Below are 20321 nucleotides of genomic sequence, written 5' to 3' on the forward strand. Positions count from 1 at the left end.
TATTTTAATTAACCGGTATGAATTAAAAGAGAAAGGATAAAAACAGAATAATTTCTGAGACCCAGTATTACAATTACATGAACAGGGAATACATCTTTGTTAGTGTGAGAAGGAGATATAATTGCCAAAGATAAGGGATGGCAGGACAAATAATTTCAATAATTTCCTAGTATTTCAGGGTATACCCCAATCCACTTCAGTAAAGTCATTTTTTGGAGGATTTCTGTTTTAGTTGTTACATAGTATAATTCATTGGCGCTTCGTTTTAAAAGGCCATATTTGGAGGTGGGAGGTTAGCCTTAGGGCACAGTGAATCCTTGCCAGGAAATTAGAAGTCCCTATGAGAAGTGATTCATCTTATAGATCTATGGGATAACATCATAAGTAGATCTAAGTATAAAAATTCTGCCAGTTATTCTTATGAGCATGATGTTAAAATTAGAAAAGGTATTGTAATACCATTCAACTCATTCATCAGTATAGACATCTGAAACCTTTATAAAGACGATCTGGTTGGGTATACAATATCATCGCAATTATTTAAATAAATGTCAGTTATTACAAAAATATGTCCTATGTCTGACACATGGTACTCACCAGTTAAGACATTCAGTGCAGTGGTTCTCAAAAAAAAAGATTATGTTCAATTAAAGCCATGAACATTCCAACCACTAACTCGCATTTTCTAACGGTTTGTCCAAATATTTACCACCACAAACAACAGAAACAAAAAAGTCAAAGAGACTTGTTATCTTTATTTGAGAGATTATTTAAAAGTGAGAAAGAAAATGTTTTTATCTTCGTTATGAAAATAATTTATAGTAAGACAAATATATAGTTGTTTTTCTCAAACATAAACCCCAAATCTCCAATGTAGACTAATCAAATATTATATATCAAGAATTATTTCAAAAATAATCTCATTCATTGAATATTCTGTGTTGATTTTTCAAGAAATAAAAAAATGAGATTGTTCTCAAGGATTTTAGTAGGGAGTGTGAGATATGCATAACATTATTAAATAAGGCGAACTATATAAAAACTATGATATTTGAGGCTCTTTATGGCTTCAGAAAATAAAAGGTAGTCTATTCCTGTATGAAACTAGAGATAGGTCTGAAAGGGAAAATTGAATTTTCGTAAGTGGAGCTGCAACGGCTATTTCAAAAGAAGGAAGCAGGATGAAAAAGCTTTGGAAATCGTAGGCCAACAATTAGTGATTCGGTTTGCCTGGAACATAGAGGAGTGGTACTTAAGGCCACAAAGGTTAGTTGAGGTTCTGTTATGAAAGCCTTTAATTTCAAGTGAAGTGTTTGTATGGAATACATCATAAGATGGGGATTAATTGAAGTACATTGAATAGAAATGTATCTTTGTGTCTACCTTTAGAAAATTGATTCTTTTATGTAGACTAGCTTGGAACAGAGAAAGTTTGGAAGTAGGCACACCTGGTAGGAAGCTGTTTGAAATATAGTTTAGGGAATATATTGAGTATTGCCTGTGAGTTACACACATATGAACATTAATACATGTGGTAATACAAGAAAATCTTTTTTTTTTTCCAATTGGAAAATAATTGTAAGTCTGAGTTATTGGAAAGAGATTAAAAGTAATGCTGAGGTTTATAACTTGGGTGCCTAGTCAAAAGGTGTTGTGTTCAATAAATACAGAAGTCAAAATGTATTATCTCATCATTTTTAATCATGTAATAGTATTTTCTGTCACTGAATCCAAGGTAGCATTGATTGTGAGATTTAACAGTACTTTTTCTTCCAGTTAAGGAGAGGAAAAATGACCAAATCAACTGTGATATACCATCTATGATAAGATAATTCCTAATTTTGGAGGTGTTAAAATATAAAAAATGTGCATCTTAAAACATATTAAATATGGGAGTAATAGCTCATATTTACAAGTGCTTTCTTTAGAAATAGCTCATTTAATCTTTCTAATTTTCTTATGAAACAGGCACTCTTACTGTTATTTGATAAATGAAGAATCTGAGGGGCAAATTTAAATGATAGAGATTTGAATACAAATACAAATCCAAGGACCACTTTCTTGACTACTATCTACAGTAATTCATTTCTAATAAAACATATTCAAAAATAATAACAGAAACGAATTTTATTTCAAGGGCCCACTGGCTTTCTGCTTAGTGGCTACACAATATTTTTAATTAATGCTTCCAACAGCCTTGAAGTATGAATTCCTTCTTCAAACAGAGGAGAAAACTGAAGGTCAGAGACAGTGAAAAACATGCTCGAGGTCATAGGAAACATGGTAACAAAACTGGATTCAAACCTCAGCTCTCTGTAATATTAAAAGCTTGTGCTCATGTCTTACGTTGGATCCGGGACCCTCTTCATTCCGTGTGTTAGTCTATGGCTGGTAACATTTTGTTTTGTATATTTCTATATAACTTTCTAAACTTGAAAAACTCATACCGAGTCTGAAGTTCAGTAAACAGAAAATAAAGTGATTCTTCTGCTCAAAATATACTGTGTGGTGTCACCAGTGTCTCCATTGTGCACACTTGGAACAATTTTCTAAGAGAAAATAGTGCTTAGATCATCATTCTTATCATTATTTCTTTATCTCCCCAACTCCCTTTGCCTCATTTATCTTCAATTCTAAATATCCAGTCCTGTGACTGACACATGGTACTCACGAGTTAGGCCTTTAGTGCAGTGATTCTTAACTAGGGGCAAATTTGCTTTCCCCATTCCCTGATAGACATTTGGCAATGTCTGGTGACATTTTTGATTGCCACATTTGGAAGATTGGGTGCTACTGGCATCTAGTGGGTAGACACCAAGAATGTGGCTAAACATCTGACTATGCACCGGACAACTCCCACAGTAAAGAAGAAAGAATCTGACCCAAAATGCTGATAGTGTTGAGGTTAAGAAACACTGATTTCATGGAAAAAATCAATCTGGGCATTGCTCAGTTAGTTATTTTATGTAATTTTTATTTTTGTTTTTAATGTTAGGGCAAAAATAATAGAATATAATTCACTGAAATAGACTTCAAATATAATAAACTTTTTTTGTTGCCTTAGATATGATGCTTATGCAAAATGGGATAAATGAATAATATCATAATTTGGTTTGATGTAGGCATGTCATCATTTAACACAAGAAGAGGACCTGTTGGTTTTCTAGTGATTTGAGATGAATGGATATTTCCACCTTTCCTAGAATATATAAGGCAGATAATTTTTCTTTATATTCCTTGCAAATATTTGCTGAATTGACGAAACTAGTGAAGAATATCTTAATTAGAGAAGTGTTCAAACCTCATTTTCAAATAGACCTGCAAACCCACAAGTTATGCGAAACATTTAATGATCAGAAGTGTTCCTATGAGGTTGTATGAAGTTCATGAATTATTCCATAAACACGTTTCAAGAGGAAGTTTCTCTTGGCCAAAGAAAAAGGAAGAAGAAGAGAGCCTTTTGAATCTTCCACAGCATCCCGGACTGAACATCCCTCTGATAATGTCGTCTCTTCCCCAGCTAGTTCTCAGTTTGAACACTGATGAAGGAGACTTCTTAGCATTTGTCCAACAAAGACAGCAAGGCCGCCAAATAGATGGCACATTCGGAAATGCATTTGACCAATTTTACCGTGAATGGGCTGTCTCTTATCACAGCGTTTCTTCTTGCACAGGGAAGACTGTATCACAGCGTTTCTTCTTGCACAGGGAAGACTGTATCACAGCGTTTCTTCTTGCACAGGGAAGACTGTATCACAGCGTTTCTTCTTGCACAGGGAAGACTGTATCACAGCGTTTCTTCTTGCACAGGGAAGACTGCGAGAATGGCCTCGGCCTATCTGAAAACTTCGTCTGCTCTGTGAGCGCTGTGATTCTTGTGGATGTGATCCCTGAAGTCCTCTCCTAAAAGGACTTAAAGTTTAGGATAATTTCTACCCAAACACACAGCTGTGAGCTATATCTACTTTTCCAAATCTGATAATGCAATTCTAATCCTATTGTAAAACCAGTTTTGAAAGTATTTAATCCAGTAAAACAATTATTTCTAAATGAAGGGATAACTTAACTTGCTTCCACAACTTTATTGGTTCCAATAAGAACAAATGTTCTTCTTAGTTGTTCTTCTTAGTTGTAATATATTTCTATTTTTAACAGTAAATTTCCAAGTTCTACTTAGTTAAGAACTTACTGCAAATAATACCTGCAATATTTTTAAAGTATTTAAAATTAATAAATTCAGGAAGTTGCACCAGATTTTGTTTAAATAATCTATGAAAAGTTAGTGGGAAATTTGTCAAAAGAGTGTTGCATATTAAGGACAATAATGAAAATAATGAAATACTCCTTTCTGATCATGATAAAGCAAAGAAACAAGAAACTCTTTCTCTATAATCTAATCTCTATAATGCTTTGGATTCGGTCTTAAATGAATGTAGAAAGAAGAAGTACATGATTTCACAAAGCACATATATATCTTGTTCTCAGAACTGCAGGGAACTTTAATGATTATTCTGATTTTCACTAAATTGAAAGTTCCAGCCATCTCTATATGTCTTTCTCAAAATTTTGCAAACAGGTCTCTATATTTGAATCTCTAGTCTTTAAATATGTATTTATATAGTATATATAATTTTCAAATATACAGTAAAATCGTGAAAGTTTTATATATTACAAAAATTTATATATAACATATATTGTAAAATGTTATAAGCTATACAGTAAAAGTTACATGTTATATATAAATGTATATATTCAAAGTTTAGAGATTTATACATATTTTTAAGATAGTATAAGATAAATATATACATGTTAAATATATAAATATATTTAAATCTCTAAATGTTTAGGCGTTCTCAATTTAGTGAAAACCAGAACAACTATAGTTGATATTAAAGTTCCCTGCATTTTTGGGAACAGTAACGTAATTGTCAGTGATAGGTCAATGCACTTTCTGCAGCTATTCATAGTGTAATGACAAAAAATAATGACTACAATGTCAGTGATTTAAAATGTTCTAAGTAAATTCTAAAATTATGGCAAGTTCTTTCATGTTAATATTTGGTATAAATGAAGGGTTTATCAATAATGGAATACATTTATAATTTTTATCATATGCCTTTTAACATAAACTTAATTTTTTATCTTAAAATTTTTTTAAAAAACTTAATTTTTATCTTAAAATATTTTTAAAAAACAACTTTTAGACCTTGCTCTTTTTTTTACTGCTGAAGAGCAAACTTCGGTTTCTTCATGTAGGCAACAGAGGTGCATGTGTGAGGGGAGAAAATGAAATTTTTTCTCAACTCTCATAAGTTTGTAGTTGGGATAGACTCCTTCAACACAACACAGATTAACAAGAGGAAACAGGTTTATTAATGAGTGTAGGGTACGTCAAAATGAGAGAGAGATAACTCAAAGCAGTGGTTTATGAGTCTGGTTTCCATATTATCTTCAACAAAAAACATCAATTTTAGAAAAGTGACAAGACAAAGTAGTCCTAGGCTTCAAAGGCAGGAGAATAGGAAAGAGTAGTTTGCTCCCAGATGCTTCTGGTGCCATCTCTAAGCTGGTAAAGGTTGCAAGGGAGAAATTACAGTCTGTCTTTAGGTGGGAAGATAGGAAGGAGGGCAGAAAGACCCTTTGTATTTGTAAATTTCTGTCCTGTCTTCAGCAAACACAAAGGAAAAGCAGCAAGTTCCCCTGCATCTTGTCTTTGCCCAGCTTAACAATCCTTCATGCATTAGGGTATGGTTTCTTTCATAAGGTTTTCAGGTTAAATAATAGAACAAAGACAGGTGTGAGCAAGGATATTCTCTTTAACTTATATCTACCTTAAGCTATAACTTACAACTATAACTTACAACTACCTTGAACTAGGTTCGAGGGTGGCTCCTGGGTCCTGTGAAAAACTGTGTTAATTGTGTTAATATTCAGTATTGGAAGGGATTGGACATAGAGAGAATATTTGAAGTGAAAAATGATGAATAGGAAGATATAACTTGAACAAACTCAGAGTTCAAAGTTCAGTAAACAGAAAATGAAGTGATTCTTCTGCTGAAAATATACTGTGTGGTGTCCCCAGTGTCTCCATTGTGAACACTTGGCATTTTGTCATGAGCAATGTTTGATGCCAAAGAAAGAACATAACCTTCCTCCTCCTGCATGTGTACAGCCTTGGTTTATTCCCTCATGAACAAATTTGTCATGACTGCCTACTAGGTTCAAGTAACTGTACTACTTGTATTCTGAGGATACAACCGTTAATAAAAGGGACAGGACCATGCTTTTATGGAGCTTGAAATCTAGAGGTATAAGTAGATATTAAGTTAATCCTATGTCAGCATGAGCAGAAGTAGGTGGGCTAATGGGAGAGAGAGATGGGAGGTATGGAGAGTGGACCAGATGTGAAAGCTCAGCATATGCAGGGATGCAAGAGACAGCCCGAGAATTCTGGGATATAGTTGAATGCTCGAGTGTAAGAGGGGCCTAGCGAAGTGGCCAGAGACTGATGAAGATGTCACATGTAGACTGAGTTCAGAAGTTTGAATTACTCCCTGAGCCCTCCAGAGAGCCAGTCAAGGGTGAATTGAAGTTTTTGTTAGTCTACTGTATATATTTAAAGAAGACGGTAAACTGTTGTATTAATATAAAATTCGGGCTTTGCCAGGCAAATGCAACATTAAAGCAAGGAACAAGATAATTGAAGATACAGACAAGCAACTTATGGACCATGACATCTAAGCAGGGTAGAGAAAGTAACAAAGATACAAAGGATTGAGAGAGAGACATGGAGGAAGAGGTTCAGTCTGTGAACTGATTAAGTGAGGAAGACACAACCAAGGTTATGGCAGGATCAGACATTTGAACCTCAGATTTCAAAGGCAAAGCCATTCCAAAGGCCAGAGAGGACAATGGCCAAAAAGAGATAGAGACAATAATATCACTGGAAGTGGTGATAAGAATGAAGTGAGGTCAGCTATGGAAAATGTTAGGTGACATTTATTGAGGATTTACTATGTGCCTTGTGCAAATCTCAAAACTCTGAATGTATTGAATCATTTAGCTCTTACAACAGCCCTGTGAGTTAAGGCCTATTAATTATCATCTTAAGGAAGAAGAAATTCTAAATATTTCATATCAAAACTGGATGACATGAGACTCAATGAAGCTGAATTTTGTTTTGGTTTGCTGTATTTTATTTGCATGAGAGAGAATAAGTATCTCATTCAAGTAATATTTATTGAGTAATTACTCTGTGTCAGACACGGAGTCATTGCTTGGAATGGTTGGAGGTGTGGTCTTCATTTTCCCTCTCCCTTTGCCTTTACTCCAGAAGGCAAACCCTCAGGAAAGAGCCAGATTTGCATTAAGGCATGGAGGAGAAATATCTGAGAAAGACAGACGAAAAGGACACTTCACAAAGCAGGAAACAGGCAGTTTAGAAAGCACAGTGAAAAATCCTTAGGAGATGGCCACAAAAATTTTGTGAGGGGTTATGTTAGAGGAGATGAAACTCATTTCAGAGGAAACGAAAAACAAGAGAATAAGATGACAGGAGAAGATGGAAACTTGGGTGATGAACAAAAACAACAGGCTGGGAACTTTACAGCTGGCCACAAATTTGCCAAGAGAATTAATCCCTGGAGTCTCCCATGTTTGCCATAGGAATGGAAGATGGGAGAGACGGGCACTCAGAAGACAGCCACAGGCTCCACTGGTTAAAACTTGGAAGGAGTTCTGGCTTAGGGTGAGCAGGATGCTTGGACCTCTGAAAGAGCCCAGCTGAAGTTTGGTTTCATTGCCCACACTCCAGAGAGAGGCTCTATTTCCAAGGTGGTCAGTACTCAAATTCCTTGGCATCGGTTCAAGTCCTAGTCTTTTTGGCCTAGTTACCTTATGAGCGGAAATCTGCACTTCATTAAATCAACGATTGTCCAATTGTGGTAAACATCTTTTTCGTTTGTTTGTCTTTGCTTAGTTTTTTAGTTGGAAAATGCCTTGCTCTCTCAGCTGTGAGAAAGGAAGATTAGCATAGGGATTTTGCATTGATGGGTCAGGCAGACGAGAGAGCCAGTGGTCCTGGAGGATGAAGGTAAGCAGTGTGGTAGAGTATGGGAAGTCAAGAGAGGCTAAAATATTGTTTGGCTTGGTTAATTAAGACAAGATGAGGAGGCCACCATATTTCAAGTTTCATTTTGGTTTTCTGTCGAGGTCTTCGGAACAGAACAGCAAGCACACTTGAATAACCTTGCATCTTACTAGTTCCCTGGAAGTGTAACCTCCCAGGGTTTTTAATTTCTTTTGTTTTACAATGAATGCTGTGAAAATTTTCATTTTCTTAAAAGGATATCTGTCTCTCATACTTCTCTAAGATGCCCTGCCCAGAAATTGCTTGCAACCTCATCCCTGAGAGAACTGGCAAATATTCACTTCACCCAAACTGTAAACATTAGCCTCATTATATTGTAGACAAAAAGAAAAGTGTGACCTATGGTTGTCTACAGATTAAAAACAAAGACTCAGTCTGTACCAACCAAATAATGGCTTATTGTGTTCATTTTGGGGTCTCAGGCCTGAAAGGTGATTTAAGAGCTTGCCTTTAGAATCCACCTTAAATATTAAAGATTAAGAACGCATCATAAGGAATTAGATTGCCAATAAGTGCTTATGTGATTCTTAATAAGAATCGAGTGTTGCCTGTGCAAAGATATTACTTGAAAAATTGTGAATGGAGAGATCATTTTAGACAAATTGAGCAACATTTCCTATTTTCAGCTCTCAAAACTGAAAGAGGTAGAAGATGTAACTTTCTGCAGGAAAGTTTATAGTCCGTAGAAGTGTGCCTTGAGTAAACCTGTGAGTTACCAAAATGCATGTTTTAATGTAATTGAATAACACTGCCAGCAAGTTCTAGATGGACAGATCTCCATGTCCCTAACATGGCGCAGGGGAGCTGATTAGTGGGTATGCATAAAAAATCAGTACAGGGTTCCATAAGATGAGCAAGTGATTTTATCCTAAAAATTCTTCTGTTGAAAGTAAGACAATACACTACATGACATTTTCATAGAAAGCTCCACAGTGACATTGTCTGGACTTAGGGAACTATGGATGCCTATAGTTATAGACCTTTACTTTCTGAAAGAGTCTGAAAGGTATAGGTTGCCCTTCAGCTATTTGAATTGAGTGGAAGTGTTTCGAAAATTGAAACCAAACTTTTCAGGTCTCCTTAAAGGGAAAGAAACATTTACTCATATAGACATTAAATGTTTCCTGGTTCATTTCATAGTTTTTACTATTGGCCAACTTAACGATTAACACAGCAGATGCATAATAAAATTTTAAGTGCTAATTCAAAACACTTGTTCTAGAATTGGAGCCAGAAATCTTATAATAAGAAGTAGTAGGTGATTTCGAAAACTAAGCATGTTGAGAAAATAAATTTCCTTCCATGAAAAACAAAGGTGCTTTTGAGATGAGAATGGCCAGTCAGGAAGTTTTATAGAGTCCTCACATAACTCAAACAAGGTGATGAGATACACAGGCTTGAGCTAAGCATGATAAAATGCCAGTTTGTAATAAAATTTTTAATTTATATTTCTTAATTTGTGTTCTCCTCCTAAATTCTATGGTCATTGTGGAAGGCTTGGGAATGCCTAAATTGTCTGAATTATATTCTTAAAAGCTAGAAAATCATGAGAAGTTCCTACCCTTGAGGCTTAATGTGCATCAAGAATTGCAAAGTATGAGTAATGAATAAAATGTGGTTATAAAGTTTTGCCAGTTTTCAATTCCTGTTTGATATTTTAAAAGTAAATTTAGCTGTATAGGAAATCTTTCCACTAGGTATGAAAGCAGGTATGTTTATGAGGAAAAAATAACACAGATTATTTTATGTAAATTTGGAAGTGGTTTTAGACTATAGTACTTTGTTTTGTAAAACATACTTAATATTTCTCTTTTGAAGCACTTTTAAGATGATTCTTCAAATATAAGATCACACACAAACAGAATGATGCATGCAAACTGTGGGTTTTAAGTATTAAAATAAATTTACTTTGTTTTGTTTATTATTCAGCTGAACAGATGGTAATGATTTTGACACAATACAGTTTTCGTTTTCTTTTTTTCTTCCTTGAGAAAAAAAACAAAACAAAACACAAAAACACAGAGCTGCTTCTCCACTTTGTCACAGCTGGTTACCAATCAATCTCAGTTCACAGTACGGTGATGATAGCACATGTTGTCCAGGGGCCAAATCTGATTGGGTTGCATTTTTTAGCAGTGTTTCATATCAGAAAAAATAAGGTATCTCTATGGTGGGGACTGTCAGCACACGATTGTACAACTCTCATTAATCAAACTTGGCAACACTGGTTGCATTTATTTAAATCAAAGACTGCCAGATTTCAAAATGGAAATCACCAAATTTCTATTTGAATTTCCTCATCAGTAGTGTTTTGTTGTTTCTTTTTTTCTTGGTTTTAATTACAGCCAATGATACCTTCTACATTGATATTGATCATTACATATGATGAACCGCCCATGTTGATCATATATAACATAATATTATACTATGTTACAAAGTAGTGGTTTCATACCAAAATAAACTCTACTTCTTGAAAATTTATTCTAGACTGTTTAAAGAAAGCTAAATGCTTGGGAGGCCGAGGTGGGCGGGTCACGAGGTCAGGAGATCGAGACCATCCTGGCTAACACGGTGAAACCCCGTCTCTACTAAAAATACAAAAAAACTAGCCGGGCGTGGTGGCGGCGCCTGCGGTCCCAGCTCCTCGGGAGGCGGAGGCAGGAGAATGGCGGGAACCCGGGGGGGGCGGAGCTTGCAGGGAGCCAAGATGGCGCCGCTCACTCCAGCCTGGGCCACAGAGCAAGACTCCGTCTCAAAAAAGAAGGCTAAATGCAATCAAAAGCAAAATACAAATACCTTTGATTGTTTAGTAAGAGAATAATGTTAAAGGGTATATACATCAGGAAAACATTTATGAACCTTCGGGTGTTACAGTTGGTTTTAGAGGAATATTGAGAAAAAATATTGATAAAGTTAGTTTCTGGAGGTTTTGAAACTGAATACAAAGTCACCAGTACATAAATACCTACTTGCCCAATGCAAATGCACACAGAGCAATAAACACACACATCCAATAGAAAATGCATGCTGCTGTTTGTTAGAAAAATAAATGTACTTATAAAGAGTTCCAGTCATTTTATAACTTGAGATAGCAATGTCAGCATTTTATGTAAAATTGTATTTGGAAACAAGCATTTTCTCTAAGTTATTTACTGCTGTGCAATTATATATAAAGCCCTGTTGTACACTATAAAGATATCTTTAAATGTAAGGAGACGTTATTTGTAACGTATCATATCACTCTGTCAATATTTGCTTTCAAGGGAGAAATGCACGTTTTCCCAATTTTCCAATGTAATGGTTACAATGAGATTACTATTAAATATGGACCAATGTATCTAGAAAGAAATCTAAGAAATAAAGCCACATTTGTTAGACCTGGGAAAATCCTTGAAACCTGGTAGTTTTAGGCAGCACGTTATTGACTTAGGGAAACTGTGACCCATTAGAGAAAGCAGAGGCTGGTAGTAGATAGTCACAAGAGTTTTTTCCCCAACTCTAACTGCCTCTGTCTATGACTTTGGGAAAGAGACTTTGTCATGTTTTGCTTCAGATTGCCTACATGTGAAATTAGTAATTAACCAACTATTTGCATTCTAGATTTTGAAGTCAGTCCGACATAATTTCTTTAAAAGTAGTGTTTATATTTCTCAAGCTTTTGCAGATAGGAGTTAATCTGATCACAATTACAGGCCTATCCTTTCTGTGACCTAAGACACTTCTTAATGTAAATATTCATAAAAGTATCAGAATTTGATTGAGTCTTCCAGGATTTTTGTAGGACTAGCGACTGGCATAGTGGATTGGTGATGTTGGGTGGAACAGTAGTGTCTTTATGGTGTACAGTTGTATTAGGTTTGTTAGAGTCATCAGTGTGAGGAAGCAGAAAGAGCTCATACTTTGGAGTAAGACAGATCTTGATTTGAAAATTCAAATTTGTATGTTAAAAATGTCCATTTTTTAAATTATGTCAATTGTTTAAATAATTTTAAAATATTGCTAGGCCAACACACACACACACACACACACACACACACACACACACACACACACCTACAAATTTATAAAATGCAAGGTAAACTTCAGTACCCAGACCATGAGACCCAAATTCTAGTAACAACAGCCATTAAAAGCTTAACTGTGATGTTAACCATTTATTATTTGAACCCATTAAGAAAAAATTCTAAGAAGCAGCTACTCTTTTGGTAATATATCGCCTGTTTACTTTAATTTCCTTGTATGGATTCATACATCAGGATTTTAAAAAATTGAGTGCTTATATTGTCCCTTGGTGAAAAGCTGGGTAAAAATCTTTGTAATATGGTTGATGAAGATTGCACCAGGGGACTTAGATTCCAATACGGTCTAAACCTTTGCTACTGATGAATTCCGGGGCACTGGATAACAAAGAACTATTTTTCTAATATTAAAATTAGGACATTAGACTAGGCTCAACAATTTTGAAATTCTTTACTATGTCTCAAAATGTATGATCTGTTAGTGTCTTGAAATGACCAATTTCCACTTATTTTCTTATTATTGCATAATAAAAGAGTATTTTTATCTATTATCCTAGAGGTACTTTATTTAGGCTCCATATGTTCTCCCTTAATAATATTGGATTAGCTGAATATTTTCATGTTCACTCACTCATATCTTCATGCTTTTCAAGACTTTAACAAGGTTCTTTGAAATTATTATTTTTACACATGCCATAATTCCTTTCTTAAGAAACGAGGAATAAAATTGAACATAATATCCCAATTTGTGCTATGCCAGATTTTATAAATGTCTAAGAACAGCTATATGGTTTGCTTTCAAGTTGAATTTTATCTATGTACATTTTCTAATTTTTAAAATGGGGAAAATAATAGCTTCCCATCTTACCTACCAGAATTGTTATGAGGATAAATGAAAGAGTACATTTGAGAATACTATGCAAATATATTTTTACTGTTATATTTTATTTTCATAAGACATGTGACTTGAAACCGCTCTGCCAAAATAATGAGCTTATATATTTGAAAGCATGGAACAAAACACAAAGCTTACATTGTTTTCTCTCAGTCTTCACATTTGTTTTATACATTCTGCTAAAATTATTTCATTTATTTTGGTGGAGAAAGAGAAATTATTTATTTATTCATGTTACTAATTTACAGAGAGAAATTTGTTAATGATAATATGTAAACCAAATGTGTAGATTGCCACTCAAATTGCCAAGTTATCTCCATATAGCTAGTAGCATTAATGTATTAAATATTCCAAGTTCTTACATTTTCAGTATCACATCAATCTGAATTTAACTTACATTTCAGAGCTAATTGCTGATATATAAACACAACATTACTATGCTTCTTGATATAATATCTTGTTATATTCAAATTAGTTAATCTTTCAGTACTTCATATAATCGTTGCACTGGTAACCATGCTATAAAGGAAGTAGAAAATAATTTCAAGCATTTGTTGGTGCATCATCATTTTTTCAATAAGCATTCATTGAACACCTCCAGTATCTCAGGCACTGTTTGGTTAGACTTGGGGTATATAGTTTAAAACAAGAGAGAACCAGTCCTCATTCCATGGAACATACATGCTATTGGAAATAAAGAAGACAAGAAATAAGGAAACAAATGATGCAGTAAAGATATGTGCTTTGAAGAAAATAAAATGTATTAGAAAGTGACAAAGTAAATATGAAAGCAAAGAATAAAAAGAAAGTAATTTTTAAAAACTAACTGGATTGGTGGACAATAACTAGATTTCTTAGGCAGGAAAGACATGTGTAAGGGAATGATATTTGGGCCATCCTGAAAGTCAAAAAGGGTCAGCCATGGAAAACATAAAGGAAGAACATTCCATGAATTTGCAAAAGTACTACAAAGACACAGATGAACTGCCTTCTTACATTGAACAAGTAAAAGAAAAGCCATGTGACTGGAACAGAGTGGACATGAAGTTTGAGAGGTAGGCAAGGACCAGATTATCTAAAGCTTAAACACCATAAATAAATAGGTTTTATTCTGAATGACCGAATGAGAAGCCATTGGATAGCTTCGAACAGTTCAGTGACATAATCAGATTTGTGATTATCAATCAGTAAATCTGTACTGATGCTCTTAATTCCCTTTGAAGCCCTGACGTAAAATAACTGCTGTTACAGTCGTCCCTTCTGATTGGCAGTTTTGTACTTTCTCTTTGTGGCTTCAGTTACCCTTGGTCAACTGTGGTTCAAAAATATTAAATGAAAATATCCAGAAATAAACAATTCATCAGATGTAAACTGCACAGCATTCTGAGTAACATGATGAAAGCTTGCACTGTCCTGCTTCATTCCACCAAGACACAAATCATCCCTTTGTCCAGCATATCCACGCTATGCACACTACCTACCAGTTAGTCACTTAGGAGCCCTCTTGGTTATCAGATTGACTGTCTCGTGTAGTGTATTTGTAGTTCAGTACCATCTGTGGTTTCAGGCATCTACTAGGAGTCTTGGAACATATTCCATCTGAATAAAGGGGGATTATTGTACAGTATATGGTTGCTGTTATTAGGAAGAGTTGACCTGAAGATGAGATAATTCATAAGAAACCCAAAATTGAAAAAACTCTCTTGTAGGAGAGAGAGTGTACTTTTCTGTTTGGCACAAGGAGTAGTATTGTTAGTAGTAACTTTGGGAAGAAATGTTTTATGTTATCATATATAGAAGATCTTCTAATAGAGATGTTCAAAGATAGAATAGACCACTTGTCATAGGAACAAGCTGGAGGACTGACTGGTTGCATGTTGCAGATAGGATTCAAGTGTTGATGGACAGTTGCAGAAAGTGAACTTTTAAAGGTTTCATTTAGCCTAGTGAGTGAATCCCTTTATATATATTCAAAGTATTCTGATATGAATACATCATATAAACTGCGGATATTATTTGCAGTCTTTCCTCAGGCAAAGATTCAGTGAGAAATGAGAATTTAAAAGATTGTGAGCATTTCAGTAACTAAGTACTTGAAGCCTGTTTGTTTTTAAATTACAACATCCCAGTGTGATGAGACATAGCAAGACATGCATTGTAGCTTTTACTTTTAGTTACAGAAAGACAAGACACGGCCCCAGGAAATGTGTGTTAGATGGAGAGAGCCTCCGAAGTAGTTCTGATCTACCCCAATGTGGAGTCAGACATCATTTCACTAGGCTCTGAATCCTATCACGTCATGTATCCCCAAATTTAGATGCAATGCATAGATGTGTCATCAGCATGTCTTGAGTAAAATAGTGGAATGTTTATTGTAATCTTTTCAGACGTCAGTGATCATCAAGGGAAATGAAAAGATGGCAATGTTAAAGAGCATCTACTAATTCCTATGAACTATGATGGGCACTGTGATTTGCAGGACTGTTAAAAACTATTACCCAAAACTTCTTTTTACTCCAACACATCCCTGTCTCACTGGAAGGATTTAGTTACCTTCCGCACTTACACGTTTTCTAACAAACCTGGCCCATGTCACCAGACTATTGGCCTCGGCCACAGTTTTACAATCTGTATCTGAAAACCGGTTCTATAGGTAGAAAAATAATAGATTTGCTGTTTGATTTTAATGGCACAGTCTCTTTGAAAGGTCATCTCTTTTATTAGTTGTTAAGACTAATTCATTTTATTCTTCCCAAGTAATAGTTAATGTTAACTTTTCACAAGGAAGGTAATATGCAATCATAGAATGCACAATTACTTGTATCCCCGGTCAACGTACCGTTAATTAAAAAGCAAACAAACAAAATCTCATTCCTATTGTTTTCACCTTCCTTTAAAATGATTAAAAAAATCTCAGGAAGTCAGATTTCAGACTTAGTTTGGGTTCAAATATTATGTATTTTGTAATTTTTAAATAAATACTTTTAATTTTTTTTAAATTTCAAGCTTTATTTTAGACTTAGAGGTACATGTACAGGTTTGTTACATGGGTATATTGTGTGACAGTGAGGTTTGGGGTACAAACCGTGCCATCACCCAGGAAGAGAGCATACTACCCAGTGGATAGTTTTTCAGCCCTTGACCCCTCCGTCTCTCTTTCCTCTAGGAGTCCTCGGTGTCTGTTCTTCCATCTTTACATCCATGTGTACCCAATTTTCAGCTTCCACTTAGAAGTGAGAACACGATTTCCTTCTTTTTTATGACTGTGTAGTGTTCCATGGTATATATGCACCACATTTTCCTTTTTCAGTCCACTGTTGATGGGCACCAAGGTTGATTCCGTATCTTTGCTATTATGAATAGTGCTGCAATAAATATGCAAGTGCTTGTGGGGTTTTTTTTTTGGTGAAACTATTTATTTGCTTTTGGGTATGTACACGATAATTGGATTACTGAGTCAAATGGTAGTTCTGTTTCAAGTTGTTTGAGAAATCTCCAAACTGCTTTCCCCAGTGTCTGAACTAATTTACATTCTCACCAGCGGTGTGTAAGCATTCTCTTTTTTCACTGCTTTCCCCAGTGTCTGAACTAATTTACATCCTCACCAGCGGTGTGTAAGCATTCTCTTTTTTCCACAGCATCATCAGCATGTGCCATTTTTTGACTTTTTAATAGTAGCTATTCTGACTGGTGTGAGATGGTATCTCATTGTGGTTTTGATTTGCAGTTCTCTGGTGATTAGGATAAATACATTTTTTTTTTAACTAAAGCAGAAAGCAGCAGATAACTTTTACATTTTATTTAGTTTCCATGTTGTCTTTTGTGTAAGCAGTGTCTCTAAGTGAAGTAAAATTTTGTCATACGCTATAACTAAATATTTTCTAAATATAAAATTATTTTTCTGTGCACATTACATAGTTATGTGTCTTACTGTGTTGTTAGCATTTTAAAATTAAACTATTTACTTGCAGAGAAGTACACATAGAATGAGAAAGTGACACATTCAGAGTCAGGGTTTTAATTCTGGGTTTTCTATTTATTAATAACATGACTTTGAGGAGGTCATTTTATTTGCCTAAGTGTCAGTTTTCTTATCTATAAAATGACAATTTCTAATTCAGAAAAAGGTTTTGAGGATACTCCGTACAATGTGTACAATCATTTTTTTTTTTTTAAACTGAGGTAACATACAATTTTTTTCTCAATGACAAATCAGTAATAATGTACAATGTAGATATATTTTATTGACTTGGAATCATGGCTTCACATATGTAGTGATCCAGAGAAAACTTTTTAGACCATTAAGTTTATCTCCCCTCTTTTAGCTCTTGAAAAAGTTCAGCTATAGGACAATGTAGAGACTTCTGCAAGTCACACAGCAAGAATCAATAGCTAAACAGTAGTCAATAATTCAACTTTTTAGATGAATTGGAAATGTCTGCAAAACACAGTGTTTAAATGTTTCTATCTTACAGCTAAGCATGTCATGCAGTACATAGGCTAACTGTAGAAAAGATTATTTTTATTAGACATTAAATACATCACCAGTAACTTTTCTGAAGCCATTATCAAAATAATTGTTTTTCTCACATTTTCACTGGCAAAGTTAAGCAGAAAGTGTTTATCTGTACTATACTCTTTTATGTATTTTAGCCTAGTATTGCTCTTGACTATAAATACATGGGTAAAGTCATTTGGAGTCTTGATGCCATTCACAGTTGGCCTTTATATCAGCAGAAAACAAGATATGTATCATGTATTCACCACCAGTGTTTCTTGAGCACCTAGTAGGTGGAATAATAATAGCGAACATGTATTGTGCTTTTTGTGTGCCTGTTTTAAGTACTTTATATGTTATTTAAAGCTCACACTCACTCCATAGATGTTATCTTTAGCACTTATTTTGCTAATGAGGAAATAGAGACCCAGAAAATGTAAGGATATTGTCAACCCTTGCAAGCATGTGAAGAAGCCAAGTCCATGAATACAACTCTGGCCATTTTGCTCGTGAGCCTGTGCTCTTAACCATTTGATTATGCTACTGGATGTTAAAAACTCTATGTTTGGAGTATGGATATTGCAGTGAGTGAAGCAGACAAGATCTCTGCCTTCATCAAAATAGATAACAATACAAAATGTAACTAAGTGCAGAATTATTTCTGCAGCAGTAAGTTTTCAAAAAGGGACTAATTAGATTTTTATAGTATGGTAATGGATGGCTTCACAATGAAGGGAGTGGATAAGAAAGTAGTGGATAAGTTTTTTCCCTAACCACTTATGACATATTTAATAAGCAGAATTTTAAGGCAAAGCACGCAGACAGAAAAGTAACCATGATAATTAAAGGATGGAAGAGTAAGGGTAGTTAAGTTTAGTTGGCATGATTGGTATATAGACAATGCTTTTTTTCATGCCGAGGTCTATAAATGAGGACTATATTAATTCATGCCTTAGCCTCTAATAAAGTTAAGCTGGGTTATTCTTCTAGCTAAAGCTAGAAGTAGAAGACATCTGGTTATGGTCGTTTTAAATGCAAGCCTAGAATGTTTGTGTTTGTCCTGAAAACAATAGGAAATCACAGCTCGTTTTGAGCAGACAGGACCAATTAAAATGATATTTTGGAAACATGGATCTAACTGTGGTATATATGAGGAAGAGAAGCAAGGTGGCCAACCAGAAACTATTGCAAAATGTGTGTTTGAAATAAAAACCACTGGTAAATATCAGGAGGAAATGTCACATGTGAAAAAAATGATAGCTGGATTATCTAGTTTGTGTAATTATAATTTCTTAGAATTAAATAAGAATATATTTTCATGCAAGTACTCCCAAATTTTTGGTGTTATGTTTTCTGACCCACTGTGTTAGTCTGCTTCATTAATGAAGTGGAGGTAAAACCATAAATGCACGTGAAAAGCTGAATATGTGCGTTTCCAAAAATCACTCCAAGGCATGCTGATGTTTCAGGAGTTAATATTCCTTATTTAAAAATTGATTACGCACCCTTAATTCTTTTACCTAATGCCCATTTTGTCGATTTGCCAACAAATAAGAGAAAAATTTTGTTCTTTAACGTATTTCAGCTCTGTAATATCCAAGGTGCCTAAAAATAAATTGTATTATTGAACACAGTGTGACTGACAAACTAATAAAATATAATTCACCAAGAAACTGAGATCGTATCTATTTTCGTTAGTAGTCAAGAGCTACCAAATAAAGGTCAAAGTGCTAATTATGCCTGTGATCGTCGTGCAGTGGAAAGAATTGTATACGTATGTGAAGTATAGGTAACTGACAAGCAGCTGAAGATCAGATATGAAATCGATTTTATTAGCAATACCTTTAATCTAAGTAATTGCACTTTATGGCTGATTTGTGTGTGTATGTATTTGTGTTTAGGTAAAATACAGTTTAAAAAGAAAAAGGAAGATGACTACTTCATGTTATTATCCATATAGCGAATACTATGTAATAAAACCAGTTCATATTCTACACAGGTATGACATCAAAGATGATTACACACTAAGAATTAAAAAGACCGTGAGTACAGATGAAGGCACCTATATGTGCATTGCTGAGAATCGGGTTGGAAAAATGGAGGCCTCTGCTACGCTCACCGTCCGAGGTAAGAGGTTTAAGATGTCAAAGATAATTGAACCAGGACACTAGTATTTGGTTAAATTGGTAAGTGAACTTACAATCAAAATAATGAATTATGCTCTTTTGTTGTACTAAAATGCCTAGATTTTGTGTCCTCTCTATCATTAATTGAAATAAAATTATTTTCATTATTTGGTTCCACGTGATGATAATTTAAAAGGATTAATTCTTATTTAGTAAATTGCTTATGTGGTTTAAAGTTAATAGTTTATATGACTTAAAAGTAAATCTTAAAAACAGAAAAGATCTATACTACTCTTTCCATTTCCGTTGCTTTCAGCTACTTACTGCTTTTAAATGTCATCAGTTTCGAAGGTACTCTCATGTTTTCTGTTTTCTAGTTTGTCACTTTGTCACTTTATACTAGTAGCATACTGTTTTGAAGTTCTTTTTAATGTCGGCATTCAAAACAGCAATCTGAAAAAAACTAGCAATGCTTCCAAAGCTGAAAATGAACACAGAGGCACTCTCCAGACTTGAGATAATCTGATTTAGAGACTGATTTGTGAAGTTCATTGGCCTTAAATAATTGAAATAGTCAGTGCTGCTCTTGTAATAACTTGCACTTTCTGGGTGTCATGCACTTCCTCAGTCATGG

The 20321-nt window shown here is 34.6% G+C and overlaps 1 protein-coding gene across 1 annotated transcript in view; it reads left to right on the plus strand.

The window, feature by feature from the left end:
- ROBO2 (roundabout guidance receptor 2) overlaps positions 1 to 20321 on the plus strand; it is a 615454-nt gene that overhangs the window by 470235 nt on the left and 124898 nt on the right. The window contains exon 6 of the mRNA XM_030939677.1: positions 19561 to 19688. Within this exon, the coding sequence (XP_030795537.1) occupies positions 19561 to 19688 (128 nt within the window). The remainder of the gene's footprint in view (positions 1 to 19560; positions 19689 to 20321) is intronic.

The sequence above is a fragment of the Rhinopithecus roxellana genome, chromosome 1 (genome assembly GCF_007565055.1).
Source record: "Rhinopithecus roxellana isolate Shanxi Qingling chromosome 1, ASM756505v1, whole genome shotgun sequence".
In the NCBI taxonomy this organism is placed as follows: Eukaryota; Metazoa; Chordata; class Mammalia; order Primates; family Cercopithecidae; genus Rhinopithecus; species Rhinopithecus roxellana.